General features: G+C 43.4%; 1 protein-coding gene across 1 annotated transcript in view; it reads right to left on the bottom strand.

The window, feature by feature from the left end:
* Nucleotides 1–18,471: 18,471 nt before the first annotated feature.
* The window catches only part of EFHC2 (EF-hand domain containing 2), a 71,147-nt gene continuing 69,833 nt past the window's right edge, over nucleotides 18,472–19,785 (bottom strand). Inside the window, exon 15 of the mRNA XM_048289745.1 lies at nucleotides 18,472–18,936. Coding sequence (XP_048145702.1) covers nucleotides 18,841–18,936 — 96 coding nt within the window. The 3' untranslated portion in view covers nucleotides 18,472–18,840. The remainder of the gene's footprint in view (nucleotides 18,937–19,785) is intronic.

The raw sequence follows: 19,785 nt of genomic DNA on the forward strand, positions 1-19,785 counted from the left end.
GATTTGTGTGTATCTCAGGCATTGCTCTCAAGCAGGATTAGGCTGAGTTTTGGGGTAAAAGCTGTGCCACCCTCACTTCTCAGGGGTGCAGAGTCCTGAGAGCCACCTCACCACCCAGCAGCTCTGCCAACAGTGAGGGCTGTCCCAACAGGCAAAACCATCACCATCCCTTCAACATCTGTCTAATGTCCTACAGCCCAGGCAACTGAACCCATGTGTTTATTTTACTGGTAGAATACACCTGCAACTTCAATATTGTATGATAAGCAGATGTTCACTTCTATAAATTGAACAGCACACAAAGATTTATGGACCCCAGAGGTTCAGATTTAGCGAGTGGGAGCCAAGGTCACAACTGGACCTTCAGATTCAATAAATCTTGACATTACTGGAGCACTGGGGGAGGGGAGAAAGGCATCGTTATAGACTTATAACAATTTTTAAAGATGCCAGTGATGATCTGCAAAGCAGATGTAAGTCAGGCTGATTTCAATACGTTAAACTGGCCCTGCCAGGTAAGAGATGAAATACCTCAGAGTTTGATTTGGAGTCACATATGGAATACAGGAGTGGAAACGATGATAGTAAACCCCTGTTCACTTGGGAAGCAGAGGGGAAAAAATGCTCCATTAAAAAGAGCAAATGTTTTGTTTTCATGCTCTAAGAAGGACATTATTGGTAACATCAGTGGTGAATTTATTCTAATTAATATTCTAAATGACATATCTGTGCTGTGTTTTTCTTTCATGCAGTGCATGAATGAAAATCACTGGTTTAACTCTGATAAAAATAAAGTCGTGAATGAGCAGGGTAGGTACCTTCTAGTGGACACCCTGACAGTGTTTCCCAGCCCAGGAGGCAGGCAGTGCATTCAGAGGGCTGGCAAAGGGGATAGACTGCCAGAAGTAATTCAGGCTGTAATGTCCCTTCAGACCCTGGTCTCTGCTGGAGCTTTAAATGCAGGCTGACAGCAAGGATGGAGGGAAGAAGAGGCAAGGCAGTATGGACAACCTGTGCCAATGTCACTGCAGAAGGAAGGGAGGCTGGGAATTGTGAAAATTAGAGAGCGAGAAAGGCAACAAGGAAGGTTTTAAATGGGCACCAAAATGCCCTGACATGGCTGTGTTATAAACACCCTCCTAGGGGCAATTCAGAAGCCACTCCCTTGTGACAGCTGCAGTAAAATAGTGCTAAGGGTGTAAATAGAAATGGATATAGCCTGAAACACTGGAGGGAGCCAGAACTGACCCCTGCCAGCCCAGAGCCCAGCCTGGGCTGTGAAGCCCTCCAGAGGAGTTGTACAAGTTCATCTGCTCCAGACTCTGCACCAGATCAGTGACTCTTCAGTTAGCACAGTCAAAGCTAAATTTCATCAGCCAACATGCTGTCACATGTGACCAGCTGCAGATGCAAACAAGAGAAAACAAACACCAAAATGTTGTACTCTTTTTTTTTTTCTCTCTGTGGTAGTTATGCGTGTGAACAACTCCCCCAAATTCAAGTATGTGAAAGCAGAGCTGTCTGAAGCAGAAGCAGCCAGGAAGATGTAGCATTTGATGGCTTCTGTGGCAATTAAAATGAAAGTTTTCGAGCCAAAGTGAAGTTATCACTAATGGCCATGTGAGCGTGGGATATAATCTGTCTGCCAGCTATAATATAGGTAAGTCAGAAAGCATGACAGGCTGAAGAAGCAGCTCAAGATTTTCAAAATGCTTGCACAAGGATGCTCCAGTGGTCCGTGAACAGGTTCCTTCATGCCCTCCTGAAGGGAAATCCAGCGTGAAAAGCTGGAGTCAGGTGGGGAGGTCAGCGTCCAGTGCACTGCCCTTTTTAGCTCTCGTTCTGGATCAATCTTCTCACTTCTGGGCACAAGGCTCGTTTTAACTCTCACACCCCTGCATGCCAGATATGGGTGTATTTTGCTTCAGAGGGCGTAGTGAAGCTCATGATATGTACGGGCTTGGAAAAGGCTGCTCTAACAACCTGATGTACAACAAACCTTCTGCCAACTGGTCTTTCATGACCCATGGTGTTTTTTCTGCACCCAGCTCCCAAGTGATGGGATAGAGGCACAGGGAGTGATTTCCTGCCCCAGTGCCACCTAGCAGGCCCCTGCAGTGACCCCAGTTACCGCATCCCCTTGCCTGGGGAACTTTTCCCCATGACTACAACCTCCAGGATCATTAAGGAAAGGTATTTCTCAGTGGTTTTTCCACTGCTTCTTGTGAAAGTGCTACAAAATAAGGGCAATTGGGAAGGATTTACATTACCTGGCCTTTGTTCCTACATCTTTGAACACTGACTCCAAAATAATTCTGATTTCCATACTAAACAAGCACATTGTGGCCTCTTTGCTGGTGAGACACAGACTGTGGATTTCTCTGCCTTGGAATTTGCAAAAGACAGCTTTGGTAACTGCAGCATCTTTTAAATGAGCCCCTGATGTTCTTAATGAAAAACTCACTTAGGTAGGTCAATACTCAGCTTCATTGTTGTCCTATATCACACCAGGCTGCAGGTAACATGGGTTTAGTGGTTACTGTTTATCCCCAGATGATTCCTAACCTCACTTCCCACTGCTGAAAAAGGCGTTAAAAATAAAAGTAATCTCTCACTGAAAGGAAGACTTTCCCAACAGCTGTATCCTTCAAAGGCTTTGGCCTTTTCTTTCCCCTTACCCTCTCCCTAGGTAGCCCTCTGGGAGCCACAGTTATGTGGGATGCCAACTGCTCACTATTCATCACGGCCCTGTTCTCCAAGGGCCCATTGACTCTCAATAATTTATCACCCCATGCTTTGTGTGCTGCTGCAGAAATAAATCAGGACTGGGAGCACCAGATGCTCCCGCATCCCATCGCACTGTGTTAATTTATTAAAAAGGGGTTTTCTCAGCCCAGCTGAGGGGTGCAGGGATCTCCTCCACAAGGAGCAGTGAGGATGGGGGTTAAGGTCTGCTGAGCCAAGTGCAAAGAGTGTTGAGAGAGAGAGAATCCAGCGTGGAAGCTGAACTTGGAAACTCTCGCAGGGTGAGCAGGCGGTCGGCTTTCCAAGCAGAGCTCGCTGGGACTGCGCTCCAAGAAAAATACATTTAGTCCTTAAGCATGTATTTTTCATTCTGGGCTCATGGTCTCTTTTTGTTTCTTGGACTAGGTCTCGCACCCGGATACAGCAAGTAAATATCAAGCCATAAATCACAAATTCGATGCTTGCTTTTCTTTCTTCAAGGTTGTATAATATAATGAAAAAGATCAAGCAAATGCAAAGCTATTTTACACTGCACATGCAGAGTGCAAAAGGCCCTGGGTGTCTTCCAATGACCCCACAAGAATGATAGGCCTCCTGCTAACACGAAGATCTGTTTTTCTGAGGCATCACACAAATCCTCTCATGGATTGAAGAGTTTCTCCTGTTCTTGTTTTCTTTAATGTTCTTGCAATACAGTTAATTTAACATATAATGACCCTTCATTCAGACCTTCTGGATGTATATATTATGGTTATTTCATCAAATGTGTCTCTGGGAGAACAGGAAACACAAATTTCCTACATTCTCTCCCAGAGTCCTGAATGCATGTCAACAGCTTTTTGGTACTTATCACCCTTGGTCATTTCTCATCTCCCCTTCAGAGGGGGAGGACCATGCCTGCTAACACACAATTTTGCCTCTGACACTGGAGAACCAGGCTGACCCCACCTGGAAGATGGAAGAGTGCTGGGACTTCTTGAAGTTCTGGGAGCTTGTCCTTGAAATCCATCCTTGCCAAGGTTGCACATTCTGTTCCAGCACTCCCTCATGCAGCAGGGCCTGAAGTCACACCACTGTTGCTCTTACAAAATCACCTTCCAGTTACCTGCAAGGGGAAGAGCCAAACCAAGTACGCATGGTTCATCCTACCCCCCAAAACACTGTTCAGGATAACTCCTCTAGCACAGTGCACACCAACCAGGAATGGTATAATGGGATAGGAGCATTGCTGGTTCTGCTGATGCAATGGCAGCCTCTGCTCATCTCTGAGCATGTAAAAATGGGACTTTAGAGGATCACAGATCTAAATGACAGCTAGTTTTTGTGGTGACAGCAAGAAAACTCTTCCTTGACACCAGCTCTTTTCCCAGGTTTCAAATCACTGCCACACCTCCACAGGGACTTGGTAACTTTTACAGGAATGAGCTGGCAGGTGGGTTGGAAACCCCCATTTCTCCTTCCTTTCTCTCCTCCTCCTCAGAATTTTTCATCTACACTGACATTTTCCCAAATTTGTAAGCTAGGGCAAGATATCCAGTGCACATAATACTAGCCTGAAGAGCTAAAGCTTGCCAATGTTATGAGAAAGCATAAGCAAGAGATTATAATGGGAAGTGTTGGGCAATCCTGTCTTTACTGAAGGCAAAATCCCCCACTGGGCCTGCCACCAAGATTATTTCCAGATTTCCTTAGGTTCTTGTGACATGCACAGGATCTGTCCCAGCACTGCTTAAGTGCTATCAGGTCTAATGCTCTCTTTCAAATCTCTCCACCCTAGCATCAAGAGCATTATTCTGAGGAGATTTTTCCTGAAATCTTCACAAGACAACATTGGGAAATGTTGGTTAGTCAGTAAGACCATTGTTTATCCTCCTGGTAAAACACAGCTTCCGCTAAACCAGAGCCTTCTCCTTGAAGATAAGCAAATGTTAGCAAAATGACTGTAAATCATGATATTTCTGGTTTTGGTTGCAGCAAAACTCCATTTGCATCTTAACTCTGTTTTCTCTCATTTACGGTCTTCTTCAAATGTCTTCTTTGGCACTGAAAACATTTGTCTCAACCTAAAATTGAACTTTGGAGAGGGGGAGTCTGAATAAAACCCCTACAGCTGTTTTTGAGTTATCCAGGAAGAAAAAAATGCACATTTCCCAGTATAAACATTGTCTTGGTTTTATTTTGGGGCTTTTTTTTGTTTTGTTTTTTAAGTTCAAGGAGAACATGCTGTTTATTAAGAGTTAGACTATTTTATTTTATTTTATTTTATTTTGCTATCAGCACAGCACATCTGTACTTCTCGGTGAGACAGAGGGACACAAGAGCTGCCCTGTGAGGTCGGTACAAGGGTTGATCCAACCCTGGATCCTGTTTCTGACCATGCCTGGTAGCAGATGCTCAGAGCGCAGCAGAGAAGAAACAGGACCAGTGCCATCGGGCCTTTCCTGGTGTCCCTGCAGTGCTCCCACCACTCCATAGTCACAGGGATTCCTGAGCTGGAGCTGGAATGCTGTGTTTGACAGTCACCAACAGCCTGGTCCTCTCTGAATTTGCCTGATTTGGAGCCCCTCTTCCCTCTTGGCCTTTGCAGAATCTTGTGGGGAGGGCACCGGCACGAGGCAGCTGCACTGTGAAATCAGCACATCCTCACCCTCTTTTTAAACCTGGTCATGTCCTTGGAAGACTCTTTGTTCTTAAATTACGAGAAACACTGAATTGCCTTTTTTCCCCTGAACAGGCCATTTTATAAGCTGTTTCATCACCCTTCTTGTGCAAGCTTGGTCACAGCCTCCTTGTTCTTGTTTTAATTCTCTCTCTACCTCTGGCTCTCCCATACCTTTTTAGGGTGGTTCAAGTGTGGCATTGCTTGGGCTTATGATTCATATGACAACTTCCTCTCCTGGTAGTATCCAGTACTTAATTTAACTATTTCTTCCTTCCATTGCTGAGTATCAGAACTGTGCTTTTAGAGAATTTCCCATCAATATCCCAAACTCCTTTCTGAAAGGCAACAGCATGCTGACTGCCAGCTGCTGGCTGAGCAGTGGTCATTTTGTCTCTTCCCCTCTGTTTCACTACTTTGCTCTTCCCAGCACTGGCTTTCTACTGGCCTTTGATCCTGGTCACTCAGCTGGGAGTGAGTGAGATCCTCCTGCAATTGTTTGCTGTTGGCTGTTTTGAAGAGTTCTGCACCATCCACAAATGTGGATCTCCTTGAACTTAAAAAACAAAATTAACTCGCTGCTTATCCCATCTTACAGACATTTGATTAACAGACTGGAGGATACCACATACATCTACACTGTTTTCTAGACTGGAGAAGCTCTGTGAGAGAACTTGAGCCCCTTTTCATCCACAGTTTGGCTCCCCAATGTGCCTGGGGCAAAGTGCCGTTTTTGGAAAGCTGGATGTGCTTTATCAGTGGTGCCCTGCTGAGGGACATCCTCACTGACCTCTGCAAAGCCTGCCAACAGATTTGAAAAGCCTGACTCTTCCCAATAAAAGCAACATTTCTTTATTGTCATCATCTCTCTCATGCACACAGGATCCATCCATGTCTGCCAGTTCTAATCTGTGATAGATTTTTCAATACCCTGACTGGTATAGAAGGTCAGCACATTTGTTTGCAGTTCTCAGGTTCATTTTTGAATTATTTCTAGTTACAGTTAATACATCTGGAATAAAATGCTCAGATGTGAGGTTTTATTAATAATTAAAAGGACAACAAATATTCCCTGTAGACAAGTCAGTTATCTGTGCTAATTTCCCTGTTAGAAGTGCAACTTCTTCCACAAACTGGGCCAAAGTATATCTACAATTAAAATATTTAGAAAGTTGCCCTTTTTCTTTGAATAAAGCATGGATTTAATTTTTTCCACTGCAAAATTTTCCCCTGTAAACTCCAATTTTGTGTTGACAATTTTCACTCCTATAATCTCTTGTGGGTCAAACACAACAAAAGACATCAACTGAACTTCCAGACATCATCACATTATTTGGCATCTGCAATTAATGCCATGATCTGAGTTCATAATTAGAGCCCTCCTACACTGGAAAATGCACCAGTGTTTTCTTGCCTCTAAAAATTTTGGATATATTGGCACAGTGGTTGATGCCCCAAGCCTGTCAGTGTCCAAGGGACATTTGGACAATGCCCTTAACAACATGATTTAACATTTGGTCAGCCCTGAGGTGGTCAGCCAGTTGGACTAGCAGATCTCTGTAGGACCCTTCCAACTGTATTTCAGTCTAGCCTAGTCTAGTCTAATCTAGTCTAAATCAGACTTTTCCCTGTGCACACTCATTTCCTGGAATAATTGTGCGTATTTATTGATATTTTAGCATATTTTCCTTCAGCCTGATTTTCCCCAGTTTTGGAAACCAGAAATTTGCATACTTTTAAAATGTTGTCAGATGTATAACATTGGGTAAAAATATGAAAGTCTCTGTTTGACTTGTCTGTGTGTCCTGTATACCCAGGCATATGTGAGTGTGCAAAATTTTCCATGAGCATTCATGCAGACATTGGAGAGGATAAATGTACAAACAAATGCATATGTACAGGAGCTGTGGTTTGGGGTTTTATTCCTGAAAACTGCTAAATAAAGCCCAAATATGTAGAAGTTACCTACAGCAGTGAAGGCATCAAGTATTTAATCATCAACACAACTACAAATATGAGAGCACTGCCTGTGAAATTAATGCAACCTATCAGCTGCCTTAAAAACAGGCTCCCACTTAAATGTTTTGCCCACCCAGGGCTTCAGTGAGTATCACCATGCTACCATTCAGGTAAATAAAAGCAGATTAATGGAGGAAGTGTAGGTGCTTTCCCCTTCCCCCCCCCCCCCCCCCCCCCCCTCAAAATTGGCAGCACCACTGCACTGTGCAATCCCACAAGATAACACATCAGGGCTGTGCAGCTTTGCCTCTAGCCCCGAGTCAGTTCAGGACTGTGTTTGTCTCTGGGTAATGTTAAATTTAGGGCCTGAGTTTCAGCACTACTCGTCTTCACTTCTCAGCTCTCCCAGCTGCAATATATCACTTGTAGGCCAATACCCCAACCCATGGGGGGGGTGTCCCATGTGACACACACTAATTTATAAATGAGAATGATATCTGAATGCATCACATTTCAGTGAAGAAAAACAAACCTTATGGACTCTTTCAAGGCTGTGATAAATTAGAATGTGCATGTTACAAATATTTATCTTGCACCCTTATTACAAGTATTTCCTTTTTGCCGGTTAATTTAATTAAGAGATGTCCCTTTGGATTAAAACTTTGTAAGATGGATATATTTTTCTCCAATCCATAATTCATTTTGAATGAAGAGAGGAAAACTCATAGCTCCTGAACTTATTAATAATAATCTGAATTAAAATACCTTCCTGGCCTCCTTGAACACTTACGTATGTTACGAGATAGCTGGGAGGAGAAACAAGAGGGATTATTTTTGTTTTCATGAGGAGGACCCAATCCCAGGAACACTGTTGAACATGTATGATGAGGAGTTAGTCACAATGATTTCTTTGGCAAGGGAGAAAGAAGCAGAAACAAAAACAACACTGACCCAACTTTCCATCGAAGGGGGGGAGGGGGATGAGAGAGCTGGTATGGGATCATTCTTCTTCTCTCCCAAAGCCCAGGATCCCATCTCACTCCAAAAAAGCTTCCCTGGGCTTGGAAGCCTGTAGCTGTGCAGGATACCAAGGACAGGAGGAGGAGGAGAAGTGGTCAAGCCTGCCAGGAGCACCTTGTGGCATGACCCTGGGAGATGTGGGGGCTTTCCTTGTGTCCCCTCTCTGCAAATCATCACCCAGTGCAGGACACTGGGCCTTCAGGGAAGACAAAACCCACAGAAGAGCCCAGATGGTTCAGCTGACAAGTCCTGGGGAAGAGCATATGGCCTCTGAAGACATTACCTGAGCTGTAGACCCAAAAGGAAAAAGGAAAAGATGAAGACACTGGAGAAGGTGCTGTTTAGGGCTTCAGAGGGTCAGGATTTTGCCTTGGGTTGCTATGCTCATCTCAGATGTGCTACTTCATCTCACTGCTCAGGACCCCTTCGTGACTTTTGTTGGATGTACTTCCAGGACAGTACCTGTGGATCACAACCTGAATCCTGCTGTCTCTGTGCACAGACAACGAGGCTTGGGGGCAGCTTTGCTGACAAACAGACATTACAGAAGGATGATGACAAAAGTGTACCAGTTTTTCCAAAATCTCTGCTTTGCCTCTACTCACAAAACAATTCCTAGAACTGTCCATCAGAAAATCAGTTCCCAGCTCAGTCCCTGCAGAGGGGTGAGTGATTTTGTGCCTGATAATCTCTTCGAGGTAGAGTTTAGACATACAAATGTTTGGAAGATATACCTATTTTGAGAGGCCCCTTCTTCCACAAAGGTTTGTGTTTACAACTTCCGTCACCACCTCTGTGGCATCTGATGAGGGGTGATTTTAATAACACTCGAAGTAGAATAATTGAAAAAGGCTTGTCATTTCCTTTCCTCTTTAGAGGAGAATTTTCTGATCAGTTTTGGGCATTGTGTCTATAAATCCTGTCACATTTCCTTTCATTACAGAGCCCGCCAATACACTGTTAGCAGACTCATTAACAAGACAAGGGGCATCACTTTCAGAAGAAAAGGCTACTGAAATGTAAATACAAAGTCTAGCCAAACATCTCACTCCTATAAGCTTGAACTTGACTCATTGCTGCAGGCATAATTGAAGGGGTTTCTCAACACGTTATTCAAATTCATGTTGAAGCTGTTTTGCTTCCCACACCCCTTCAGCACCTGCAGAAACCTCTCTGCTGACCCTGAGACCCTTGGTGAGATTCAAGCCAGAGTGTTTGGTCAATGCCAGCTCTTACATCAGTGACTGGCACCCCTTCATGGCTCACACGTCCCACTTTTAAAAGAATAATTACAGCAGTGCTGTGAGTTGAATGAAAAAAACTCGAAGAAAAATGAACCTGAAGATGTTTCCCTAGCAACTGTGTGCAGCAGTGTTGCCACCAGGCCAACATTACAGCATCACACTCACAAACAGAAAAAAAACCAGACTGAAATCTTTACCACTTGAATGGCAAATGAAGTCTGGCAGAGACAGAGCCTTCCTTGGTCACACCAGCCAGTGCCCAGCTCGTAACACTGTCTTTGACCTTATGTTGAAAACTACTCTGGGTAAGGAACAGCAACAGCTGTGGACAGGGGTTCAGGGAGCATACCAACCTCATGAAAATAATAAAAAAACCCACTTAATTTCAGTATTGTTAAAATAACTGTTGATTTTCTCTTTCTCTTTCCATTCCTGATCCTTCTCACCACTACATCAGTGCAATTCCAGCACATGCTGTCTAATGAGTCACCTTTGGCCATCTGATTTTCTTGAAGCAGTGGCCGTGAGTTCCCAGAGGGTGATCCAAGGCTTACTCACCCAACTGTAATCATTTCTGTGCAGCCAGTCTTTCCCAGTCCTTCTTGCTCATCATTCCTAAAACTGACTCTTGGAAACAACATGTCCTGGTGCAACCCACCCTTGCTTTCCTGGCAGACTCAGAGGTCCCCATTTTCCCTCCTCTGCATCACCCATAGCAGATACAGTGAGTAATGCAAACAGGAGGAGGAAAGAGGCAACAATCCCATTACCATCCTAATAAACCCACCTCTCTTTTGTTTACCACCATCATTTTAAGTGATGTAGTCCAGAACAAGGCAAACTTTCAATGCTAAATCCTGCATTATTACCCTTCAGATAGACAGTGACCATTTCACTCAAGGATGGTTTGAGTATTTAGGTGCACAGATGAAAGGCTGCTATGACATCATACTTTAAAATCTATTGGCAATGGTACTTAATACTTAAAATGGTATTTATTAGTTTTACACCTGAGATAAATGCAACATTATACTGTATCATCCTGAAAATTATTTTTACTCATCTGTGCTGAAAACCTCCTGTTCCATCAAATTGGGGTCCAGCTTTTGGACCTTAAACATTCTGAAAATGCTCCCTAGAGATGGCCAACTGATCGCTTTCTTTAGTTGATGCATGCTCAGCATCACTAACATGTATTAAATTAGCGATATTAAATCCAAAAAAATGTATCTTGCACCATGATTTATAGCTTACCTCCTGCAAGAGGAGAGGCCTTTGGCACACTGAGCCAGACATGCCTCAAATGCCACCAGTGGCACAATTTTATAAAAAGGTTATGAGGGGAGGAAAGTGTTCATCAACATCCACACATCAGTGGTGCAGCTCTTCCTCCTGCTTGCTGGGTGTTAATGCTCATGCCATTCGTGCTCTCCATAGCTCTCCATGTGCCACCAGTGCCATGTGCCAGGAAAAGCTCAGCCAGGGGCTTTGCAGGGTGGGGCTCAACAGGCCCAGAGTATCTGAAACCCTCAGCTGATGAAGCAGGAGGAAGACTGTGCACTTGCCCTTACCCCCAAAAAAGGGAGTGTTGCTTCTTACCCAGGGTAAAGGGTATGTTTGTGCCACTGAGAGGAGCAATCCAGAAGGCCAAAGAATGATCAGAAAGCTGAAGCCTCTCCTTGGTGAGGAGGTAATCCTACAGTTGCTGGGCTTGCTTTGGGAAAACAGTCCCCCATCGGCTCCTGAGCTGCACACAGGGACCTGAGCAACCCACAGCACCCACAGTCACCTGCAGACTTCAAAGGATAAGCTTCTAACTCTGCTCCTTCATGGGTTTTCAGAGGACAGGTGGGAACTAGATAAGTTCTTGGCCCAGTTGTGGCTTAGGGCTTTGTCCCCTTTGGAGTCTGCACCAAACCACCACTAGTTTGGTTAAGGGGACGAGTGCATCTGTCACAGACCCCATACCTGAATATCTGCAATACTGAATTTTGAGGTGGGATCTGCCAGGAACTGACCCAGTCCTGGGACCTGGCTGTTGCAGCAGAAGCACGTGGGCTACCCTGAGACAAATCAGAGATTTTGTGTGCAAGGGTAGGAATGCAGCAAAGCAATCACCCTTTCTCGGAAAGCAAAGCCAAACCCTGTTCCCACAGGAAACCCTGTTTCCCCGTTTCACAGAAATCAATGGAGAAACTGTTGGGGCCTCAGGAGTGACAGCTCAGGTCCTTCATGATTGTTTGCCTTCAAAAAGGAATTTTGCTTCATTAGGATGCTGAGTCTTTCTAATTCGCATATTTGATTTGCTTCGGGTCTTGAGTTGTCTTCATTACGTGCCTGACAACAGGGAGTCAAAAGGGGGCAACAGGGAATCAAAAGGGGCCAACAGGGAGTCAAAAGGGGCATCTCTGAACCTGCTGCGAGGCCATGAAACTCTACTGGAGAGGGTTATGTGCGGGGTGAGAGGGAGTGGGCAGGCACATTCCCGATGGAGTGCCCTCCCTGTTTGATACCATTGTTATGGAAACTTGAAACTTCAGGAAGGCCAGTGAAATGGAAATGTCAGGAAGCCTAAGAGAGACCATTTGCTCCCTCCTTACCAGGCTTCTGCAGGGCAAAATGTCTGAGTTTCTGCCTTGTGTGATCTCTCCCGGCATCCTGAAAGCTAAACTCCCTCGTAGGTGTAAAGGTCAGGAATCCAGCAGACGTGAATCCCAGCAGTCACTGGAGATGCTTACTCTGGAAACAAACTCACAACAAAAGTGGCAAGAACAGGAGACCTGATGCAATGGCAAAACAGATGAAAACCGTGTGTTCCATCCCAGGGTGAGTTACCTCCTGGGAGAGGGAGTGTGGGAGCAGTGGCTCTGTGTGTTCCTCCAGCTTTTTACAACCACTTGAACCCAGATGGCGAGTGAGGAAAAAAAGCTTCCAGCATTTTGATGAACTTGAGCAATAGGATTTTAACAACACAGGAAGAAATGTCCTTCAGCAGCAAAGCAAGACACCAGATAGTGGTGGTTCCTTGCACAAGGATTTGCTAAGCAGATCAGCGCATTACCACTCTGCAAAATGAAGTTCTTTTGAACAAAGAAAAGTGTTCATTTTTTGTTGAAAATAGTTAAATTAATCACTACCCCAAGTCCCAAATGGAAAGAGGCTTGAGCTACAAAAGCTCTGCTTGAATTAATGTCCGGGCAAGCAGATGCACTTCCCTAAAATTCGTTTAGCTGTCAAAAAAAATGCCAGCAGCAGAGAGGTTCAAAAACTGTGGACTCCAGGCACTTCAATGAGGATTTTCCTTTAGAATAATAATAAATGTAGTAATAATAATAATAGAAAAGTACACTGAAACCCAACTCTAGAGAAGATTTTGTTCCTATTTCTCCTGAGGGAGAGGCAGGGTGAGGATACCACCAGGCTTTCACATGCAACTCCTTCATGTAAATGATTTCCAACGGGAGCTCCTGCCCTTGCTTGCAGACAAAAGCAGAATGCATCACTGTTGCCAGACCACCTGGGACATGGGGAGGAGAGGAAATTTCCAGATGGGTTTTAAGACAATTCATTTATATTTATATTTATATAGCCAAAATAAATGTTGGGGTTTTTTTTCTGCGATAGCATTTCCCTTTGCTCTATCCAGACCACCAAGAAAAGAGGGAGGCACAGAATTTCTATTGCATTAATAGTCCTGGTGTTTACAGTTTTGGCTTTTATGAACTTGTAGGAGCTGTTTATTGAGTCATAAACTCTACTAATGGGGATATTATCTCTAAATTATAAAAGTACTATAGAATTTGGGTTAGTTAAAAGAAAGGTTTAAAACCATTACACACTTACAGTTTGTCTCAATTACCAACATGATCCCATAATGGGAATTTAATTGCTAATTGCTAGCTTATATTGTAGAAGAACTGCAATAACGGCACACAATATATAGCCTATAAACATGTCCAGACAATTCTGTATCACCTCCTTTCACTGCTACCTTCTTATACGGATTGGGGAGGGGGTTATTACAATGATTTAATTCCTAAATGCCTCAAATCAGGGATTCCTCTTTGTTAGGAAAGCATTTCCAGCAGTGCTTTGTTTGACAGATTTTAGCGAGCTGCCCGCACACACTCGGGTGGCTTTGAACAAACAAGACAGCCTTATGCACACAAATACTTTGCTAAATTAGATTCTCACAGAGCTCTAACAAAAGAAATCGTAGTTCCATTTAAGTCAACCCAGATATTCCTGTTTACCCAGCTGGAGTGAAGTTTGAGCAAGACCCACCAGGCAGAGTCAAGCTCAAACACAGCCAGGTCCACCTGATAAGCGCGGCACTGAATCTGCTCATCCTGAGCTCCAGAATATCCCATGAGAGGGACCCTGTGCACGTTCAGTGTGAACTCATGGTCTCGTGGTCTCATGGACTCTGCCCAGTCTACCCAGCTCAACCCAGACTACCCAAAGCTGGCTGCAGCTGAGCCCTTCCCACACCAGCCACAACCTGCTCGCAGGCGGGGAGCAGCCGAGGTCACCGTGCTTGGCCTCAGAGCTCCTCTCGCAATGCTGGTGGACACCAAGGGTGGGATTCCTCTCCCCCAGCAGCAATGCAAACATCTACAGTCAGCTGGTTGTTCCCAATCCCTTCAGTCAGCGCAGAGGGATGGGCAGGGATAACAGGCCTCTAAATATTCTTGTAGGCTGATCACTCCCTAGAGGTACTGATAGCCCTTCTATCAGCAGTAAGGGATCCAGAGAGCAAGTGCAGGTGTAGACACCTGCACTGCTGACATCTGAGAGCAGGGGACATGAGTATCACCCAGAGACATTCTAATTTGGAGGTGGCCTTGTCCCACTTGCAGCTCTGCAAAGGGTCTTCCTCTTGTCTTCCAAGCCAATGCCATCCTGACAGATTTGTTTTGGAAGTGGGAACTCTGTCAAGTACTGTCAGGTGATGCAGTGAATTTTGTGCTGTTACAGATCATCCCACCATGCTGCTTGCCAGGGATCTGCATCAGATTTCGGGTAAGTTTGTGAATCAGCTCCTTTACTTCTCTTTGTTCGTAGTTCTAAATATGAAACTATCCTGACGAAAGAGGAGAGCAGAGAGGACAGATGGCTGGGGTGAAGGGCAGATGAGGATAGCTCGTTCATTTGTGTGTAATACATACCAGAAGAAATTTCCAGATGATTCAGAAATGACCACGGAAATGTTCAGAGGAAGAGTTCATTTAATCAATCCATAAACTTAATATATTATAGCTATATCAACTTCCTCATCTTGGTTATGCTTCCTAGTTTTAACTTTACATTGGAAACTGGCAGGGACATGGACATTCCCACACACCTGGCTTGTTTGACCATTGCCTAAACCAGGAGTGCTGCTTCTGACTGGGTCTGAGTCACTCCCCTAAGTACAAGAAGAAATTGATTTAGAGCAAACACTAACTTTAAAAAGTCTTTTTTCCAGATAGTTTTCTCTCAGATGTTATCTATACTGTCCTCTAAAACCTAAAAATAATTTTAAAAATCTGGCTGAGCTGAGGTTGTGGTACTTTTTTCCTCCTTATATTGGAAATTCTTCACAAACAAGCCGCTGTTCTATCTTTCTCATTGTACTGCAGCTTGATGCTTAAACCACCTTGAAGAGGAAGAAATTCTGCAAGTAAATACACATAGTTAAATTACTGAGAGTACAGGACATTATAGCTTCAAGAACTAATGTTTCCCTCCATGTCACTGAACTAGAAAATGTTAAAAACTGGAAAATTCTTCTATCAGTTCCATGTCTCAAACCACAGGAACAGTTAGAAGAGCCCAGCAAGCACACGCCTGGTGAATTACTGCTAATGCTACACAGACTGCAGTTCTCTGAATGCAGTCAAGTGACTGAAAACATCCAGTATTTTGGTTATTGCAAAATTAGGATCCCTGCAGTTTTCCCACAGCAAGTTTTCCTTTGGGAGGCAGCAATGTCTCCTGGGCTAAAAGGACACAGGAGCCAACTGAGCCCAAACATTTTCCATGAAGTAGGATGAACTCACATCAGCACATGAGGAACAAATGCAGGAGGACTTTCATCCTTCCATTTATGCCGATGAACATCTGCCTGATGTAGGTGCAAATGGCTCTGCCTGGAAAAATACAGTAGCTGCCTGTATGATGAAAAAAATATTGCCTGGTGAGGAACATCCATGTTTTGCCCACAGCATATGTCCGTGGCTGCCCATGTCCTAGGGGGCCCAGCTGCAGGTGACAGCCCAGGCACTCAGACCCAACCTGTTTGCAGCCATTTCCTTGCAGCAGCAGCTATTCTAGAGAACTTGGAGCCTCTTCTTCCCAAATGCCAAACTGAGGAAGCAAACATTAACACTGAGCACGCAGCAGAGCCCAGCAGTGGGACAGGGAGCTGGCGCTGTAACGTGAATCCCTCCGCTGCTGCCGGGACAGCGCAGATACTTGTGGAAAGGAGATACCCTTGGCTGCCCTGCAGAGATCCAGAGCTGAGATTAATGGCAACTGTGGGGGCTGCCTTCCCCTCTGTGCCATGCGTGCTTTAAAGCTGTGGCTTCCTGCCATCTTGAAACATAACCCTGTGGTATTGTCTTCATTCAGGCCCCTCATCAGCAATGTGAAAAGAGAGAAGAAGCTGGTGGCAGGATTAGAGGAGAGGTTGAAATATCCTGGGCAGCATATGCTGCAAGTCATATTATACAAAGAGGATTATTGGGCTGCTCATTGGCCAGGGCTTTCCATTCTGGAGGCACTGCTGCTTGTAAGAAAGAAAACCTGGTGAAAAGCGTTCATGACATGTCGGGCCACAGTGTATCACCCACTGTGAGCACAGTGACAAGCAATGAAAATATTTTTCAGGCCCTGTCTGCCCTCTCCTAGGAGATTGTTTTGTGTTTGTTTGGGTTATGCAAGATGCATGGGAAAAAGGGAAAACCAGAAGTGAGACTAAAAATTCAGAATAGTATTAATAAACCTCCTAAAATTACCATCATCAGGTGAACCCATCTCAATCTTAAAACTGAATACATCAATCTTGGAAGGCTGTTTGAGACCCTCATTGTTTTAGAAGTGAGAAACCACCTTTGTTGTCCAGGTTTAACTTATTCATGGCAAATTATACCCATTTTTTCCTTAAGAGCAGCAGTGTACCTGAATCAGAAAATATCCCTCACCTGGCAACAATGTATTTACAGAGAGAAAGGATATTCATTCAATCTAAGCCTTCATTTTATTTCACTAAATAAGTCATGCTCATTCAGTCACCTTTCTTATCTCCATTCTCTTGGTCACCTTTCCAGCTCTTCTCTGCACTGATTCAAGTTTACAGTGCCCTTTCTTGACCGGACCAGACCAGACCATGATTGAATAGACCCATGCACATGGTTCCACATGAAATTACAAAAGATTATATTTTTTGATCTAAATTTTTCTTTAAAAAGGTTTCTCTTGTATCATACTCACAAAGGGAAACAAACTAAAGTGAATTTGTCTTTTCTAAAAGCTACTTGGGAGGTTCTCGATGTTCAGAGTCCCATTTTCTTGGAAACCCTAAGCTGTACAAGATGCCCACAACTGAAACAAATCCTTCTGAAGCCCTGGGAACACTAAAAATTTACAAGAAAAACTCCATTCATTTAGGATCAATCTCAGTCTTGGTGACATGTTATATTCAGCTTTCACCAAATTGGCTTCAAACACAAATTGTTGCTTCGGATGCTGACACTGTCCTTGTGCTCAGACATTTCTTGTCATGTAAGGAACCATTTTCCTCTTTTGTTTCAAAAAGCAATTCTTGGTCTTGTCTACAACTTGGAGCACTTTAGTGCACTTTAGTGTTTCGCCTTTTTCTTTTTAAGCCTCTGGACACAGACATTTCCTTGCCCATTTTATTGCTAGCCCCTCCTCAGCAGCAGCAACTACATAATTATGCCTTGTCTCAAGACCTTTTTCGCTGCAAAAAAGGCAAAGAGCTCTCAAAAGCTTCGTATTTTGCCATATGGTACAAAAAGAACAAGAATTTCATTTACATTATCAGGAAAAAGTGTAGGAAGGTATTTCTATATAGAATCATAATTGTAAGAGGGATCTCCAAGTTTCCAAAAAATTACTATTGTCTTTCCCTCAGTTTGGGGATTCAGATACACTGAATTCTCATCTTTCTAAATCAAACAATTCCTCCCCAAAACTGTAATTTCAGATTAAAGAAAATACAGGGTTCCTAGTCTTCCCAGGCACGAGCAGTGGCGCACTGGCTCACACCTCTTCTCCTTCCTCTCATGGATGAGTCAGCTCCACCTTCACCTCAGCTCTTCCATTCTTCAGACTGGAGTAATTACTCCTCTCACAAAAGAACAAAGTAAACCCAGATCTAATCATGGCTTTGAGCTGGCATAATCTTAAAAAGATACAAAAATGCTAACAGGAATTCCATTAAGCCATGGAGAAAGAGAAAGGCATCAATTAATTCTCAAAGGGCAAGTGTAGTTCTGCTGCAAGAATGCTGCAGACTGAAATTACACAGAAACCCCTTCTCTTCAGACATGTCCCACCCAACTAAAGCTGGGTGGGACTAACCTGAGTTCACATTTAAAACAAAAAGCAAGAACTGACAGCTTCCGTGCCGTGCCTGCAAAACATTTGCTTCCACTTTAGAAGGCTATAATTATCTCTGATACCAGAGCAGCTTTATAGTGTGCAAAACCCTTGCTGGCGTTTCCTCCACAAAATAACCAACTTTGACACAAACAGCACTTGAGCATCACCACGGGGATAGAGCAAAACCACAGATAGAAGCTGAAGAGCAAGGGAGGAAATGTGAATGGAATGGCATTATTGTGCTAAGCAATCCGACCCAATTTTAAGAGGTCATCCAACGTTTGTTTGCAGAACAAAGCAGGGTCAGTCAGATTTTGCACTGTTTGACTCAAAGATTTCTCAATACTTGCAAATTCTTCATGCAACCAGACACAGAGATTAGAGGATATAGTTTTAATTATGCTTGTGTAAGTATGACAGAGTGCTGTTGATTTAGAAAGAGTTCCAAAAACACACAAGTATACCTCTCTGTTGGAACAAGAAATTAAATGCAATAAAACCTATATCTGATTTTTTCTTATTTAACAAGAAATGCTTTCTGTATCTCTCTAAGTAATCTTCAGAGCTGAAGCATTAATCTTAAATCAGTGTCTTGCACAGATGAGATTATTCTTCCTTGCCAAACAGATCATCCAGAAGACAAGGGTATTTGATCCCAGTCACAGGAGGGGATCGTGGTAGTTGGTTCCAGATATCTTCCCTCTGAAATTAGTAACCCAGAGAATATCTTACTGTATAATAATAAAAACAAGAACCATTAAAAGCTGGTCAACATAAGATTGAATGAGCTGCTTCAATTCCACAGACGAATCTGTGAACAACTGGGTCTTAATATAGCGCATCTTCTTAAAAGATTACTACATGCACATTCTTATCAATGCTGCAAAATATTTTAATGAAAATATTTTCTAACATTAGCCCTTTTGCAGATATTTTTAAATTAAATAATGCTATATTTTCTTCATTAAAATGCTTATACTTCAAATTCTTGAAAGTCATCCATGTCTCAACAACAAAAATCATACAAAATAATGAGATAAAAAGAAGGAGTAAAAAAGAAAGCCAGCTAAACAAGCACAATTCTGGTGCTGAAATATATCTGTCAAATAGAGGTACTGTAGCCTCAAAATAATGCTATTAATTCATGTAAGTCATGCACAGAATAACAACTGATTTTTAAAGCTGAACAAGACTTAAAACTTTTCCTGTTTCTGATTTTTTCCATTTTGTAGTTACCTCTCTTAAAATACTAAATATTAAATATTGAGTTATAACTTAAGCACAGAATTCATCTGTAAAAACAAAAATGCCCCCTGAACAAAGCCTAATAAACACAATGATCCTCAGGACTGCTGTATAAAACATGTGGAAGGGCTTTGATTTTATCTGTACAAGACAGAAAAATTCTTCACAATGACAAAACGAAAATAATCGACCATGGAACGCAGAGCAAACCAGCAGCCCTGGGCCATTGTTAGACACCACCAACAGTCTGAGATGCTACAGAGGAAAGTCCTGGTAAGAGGAGTCAGGAGCACAGTGCCTGAGGAA

Source organism: Corvus hawaiiensis, chromosome 2, assembly GCF_020740725.1.
Source record: "Corvus hawaiiensis isolate bCorHaw1 chromosome 2, bCorHaw1.pri.cur, whole genome shotgun sequence".
Taxonomy (NCBI): domain Eukaryota; kingdom Metazoa; phylum Chordata; class Aves; order Passeriformes; family Corvidae; genus Corvus; species Corvus hawaiiensis.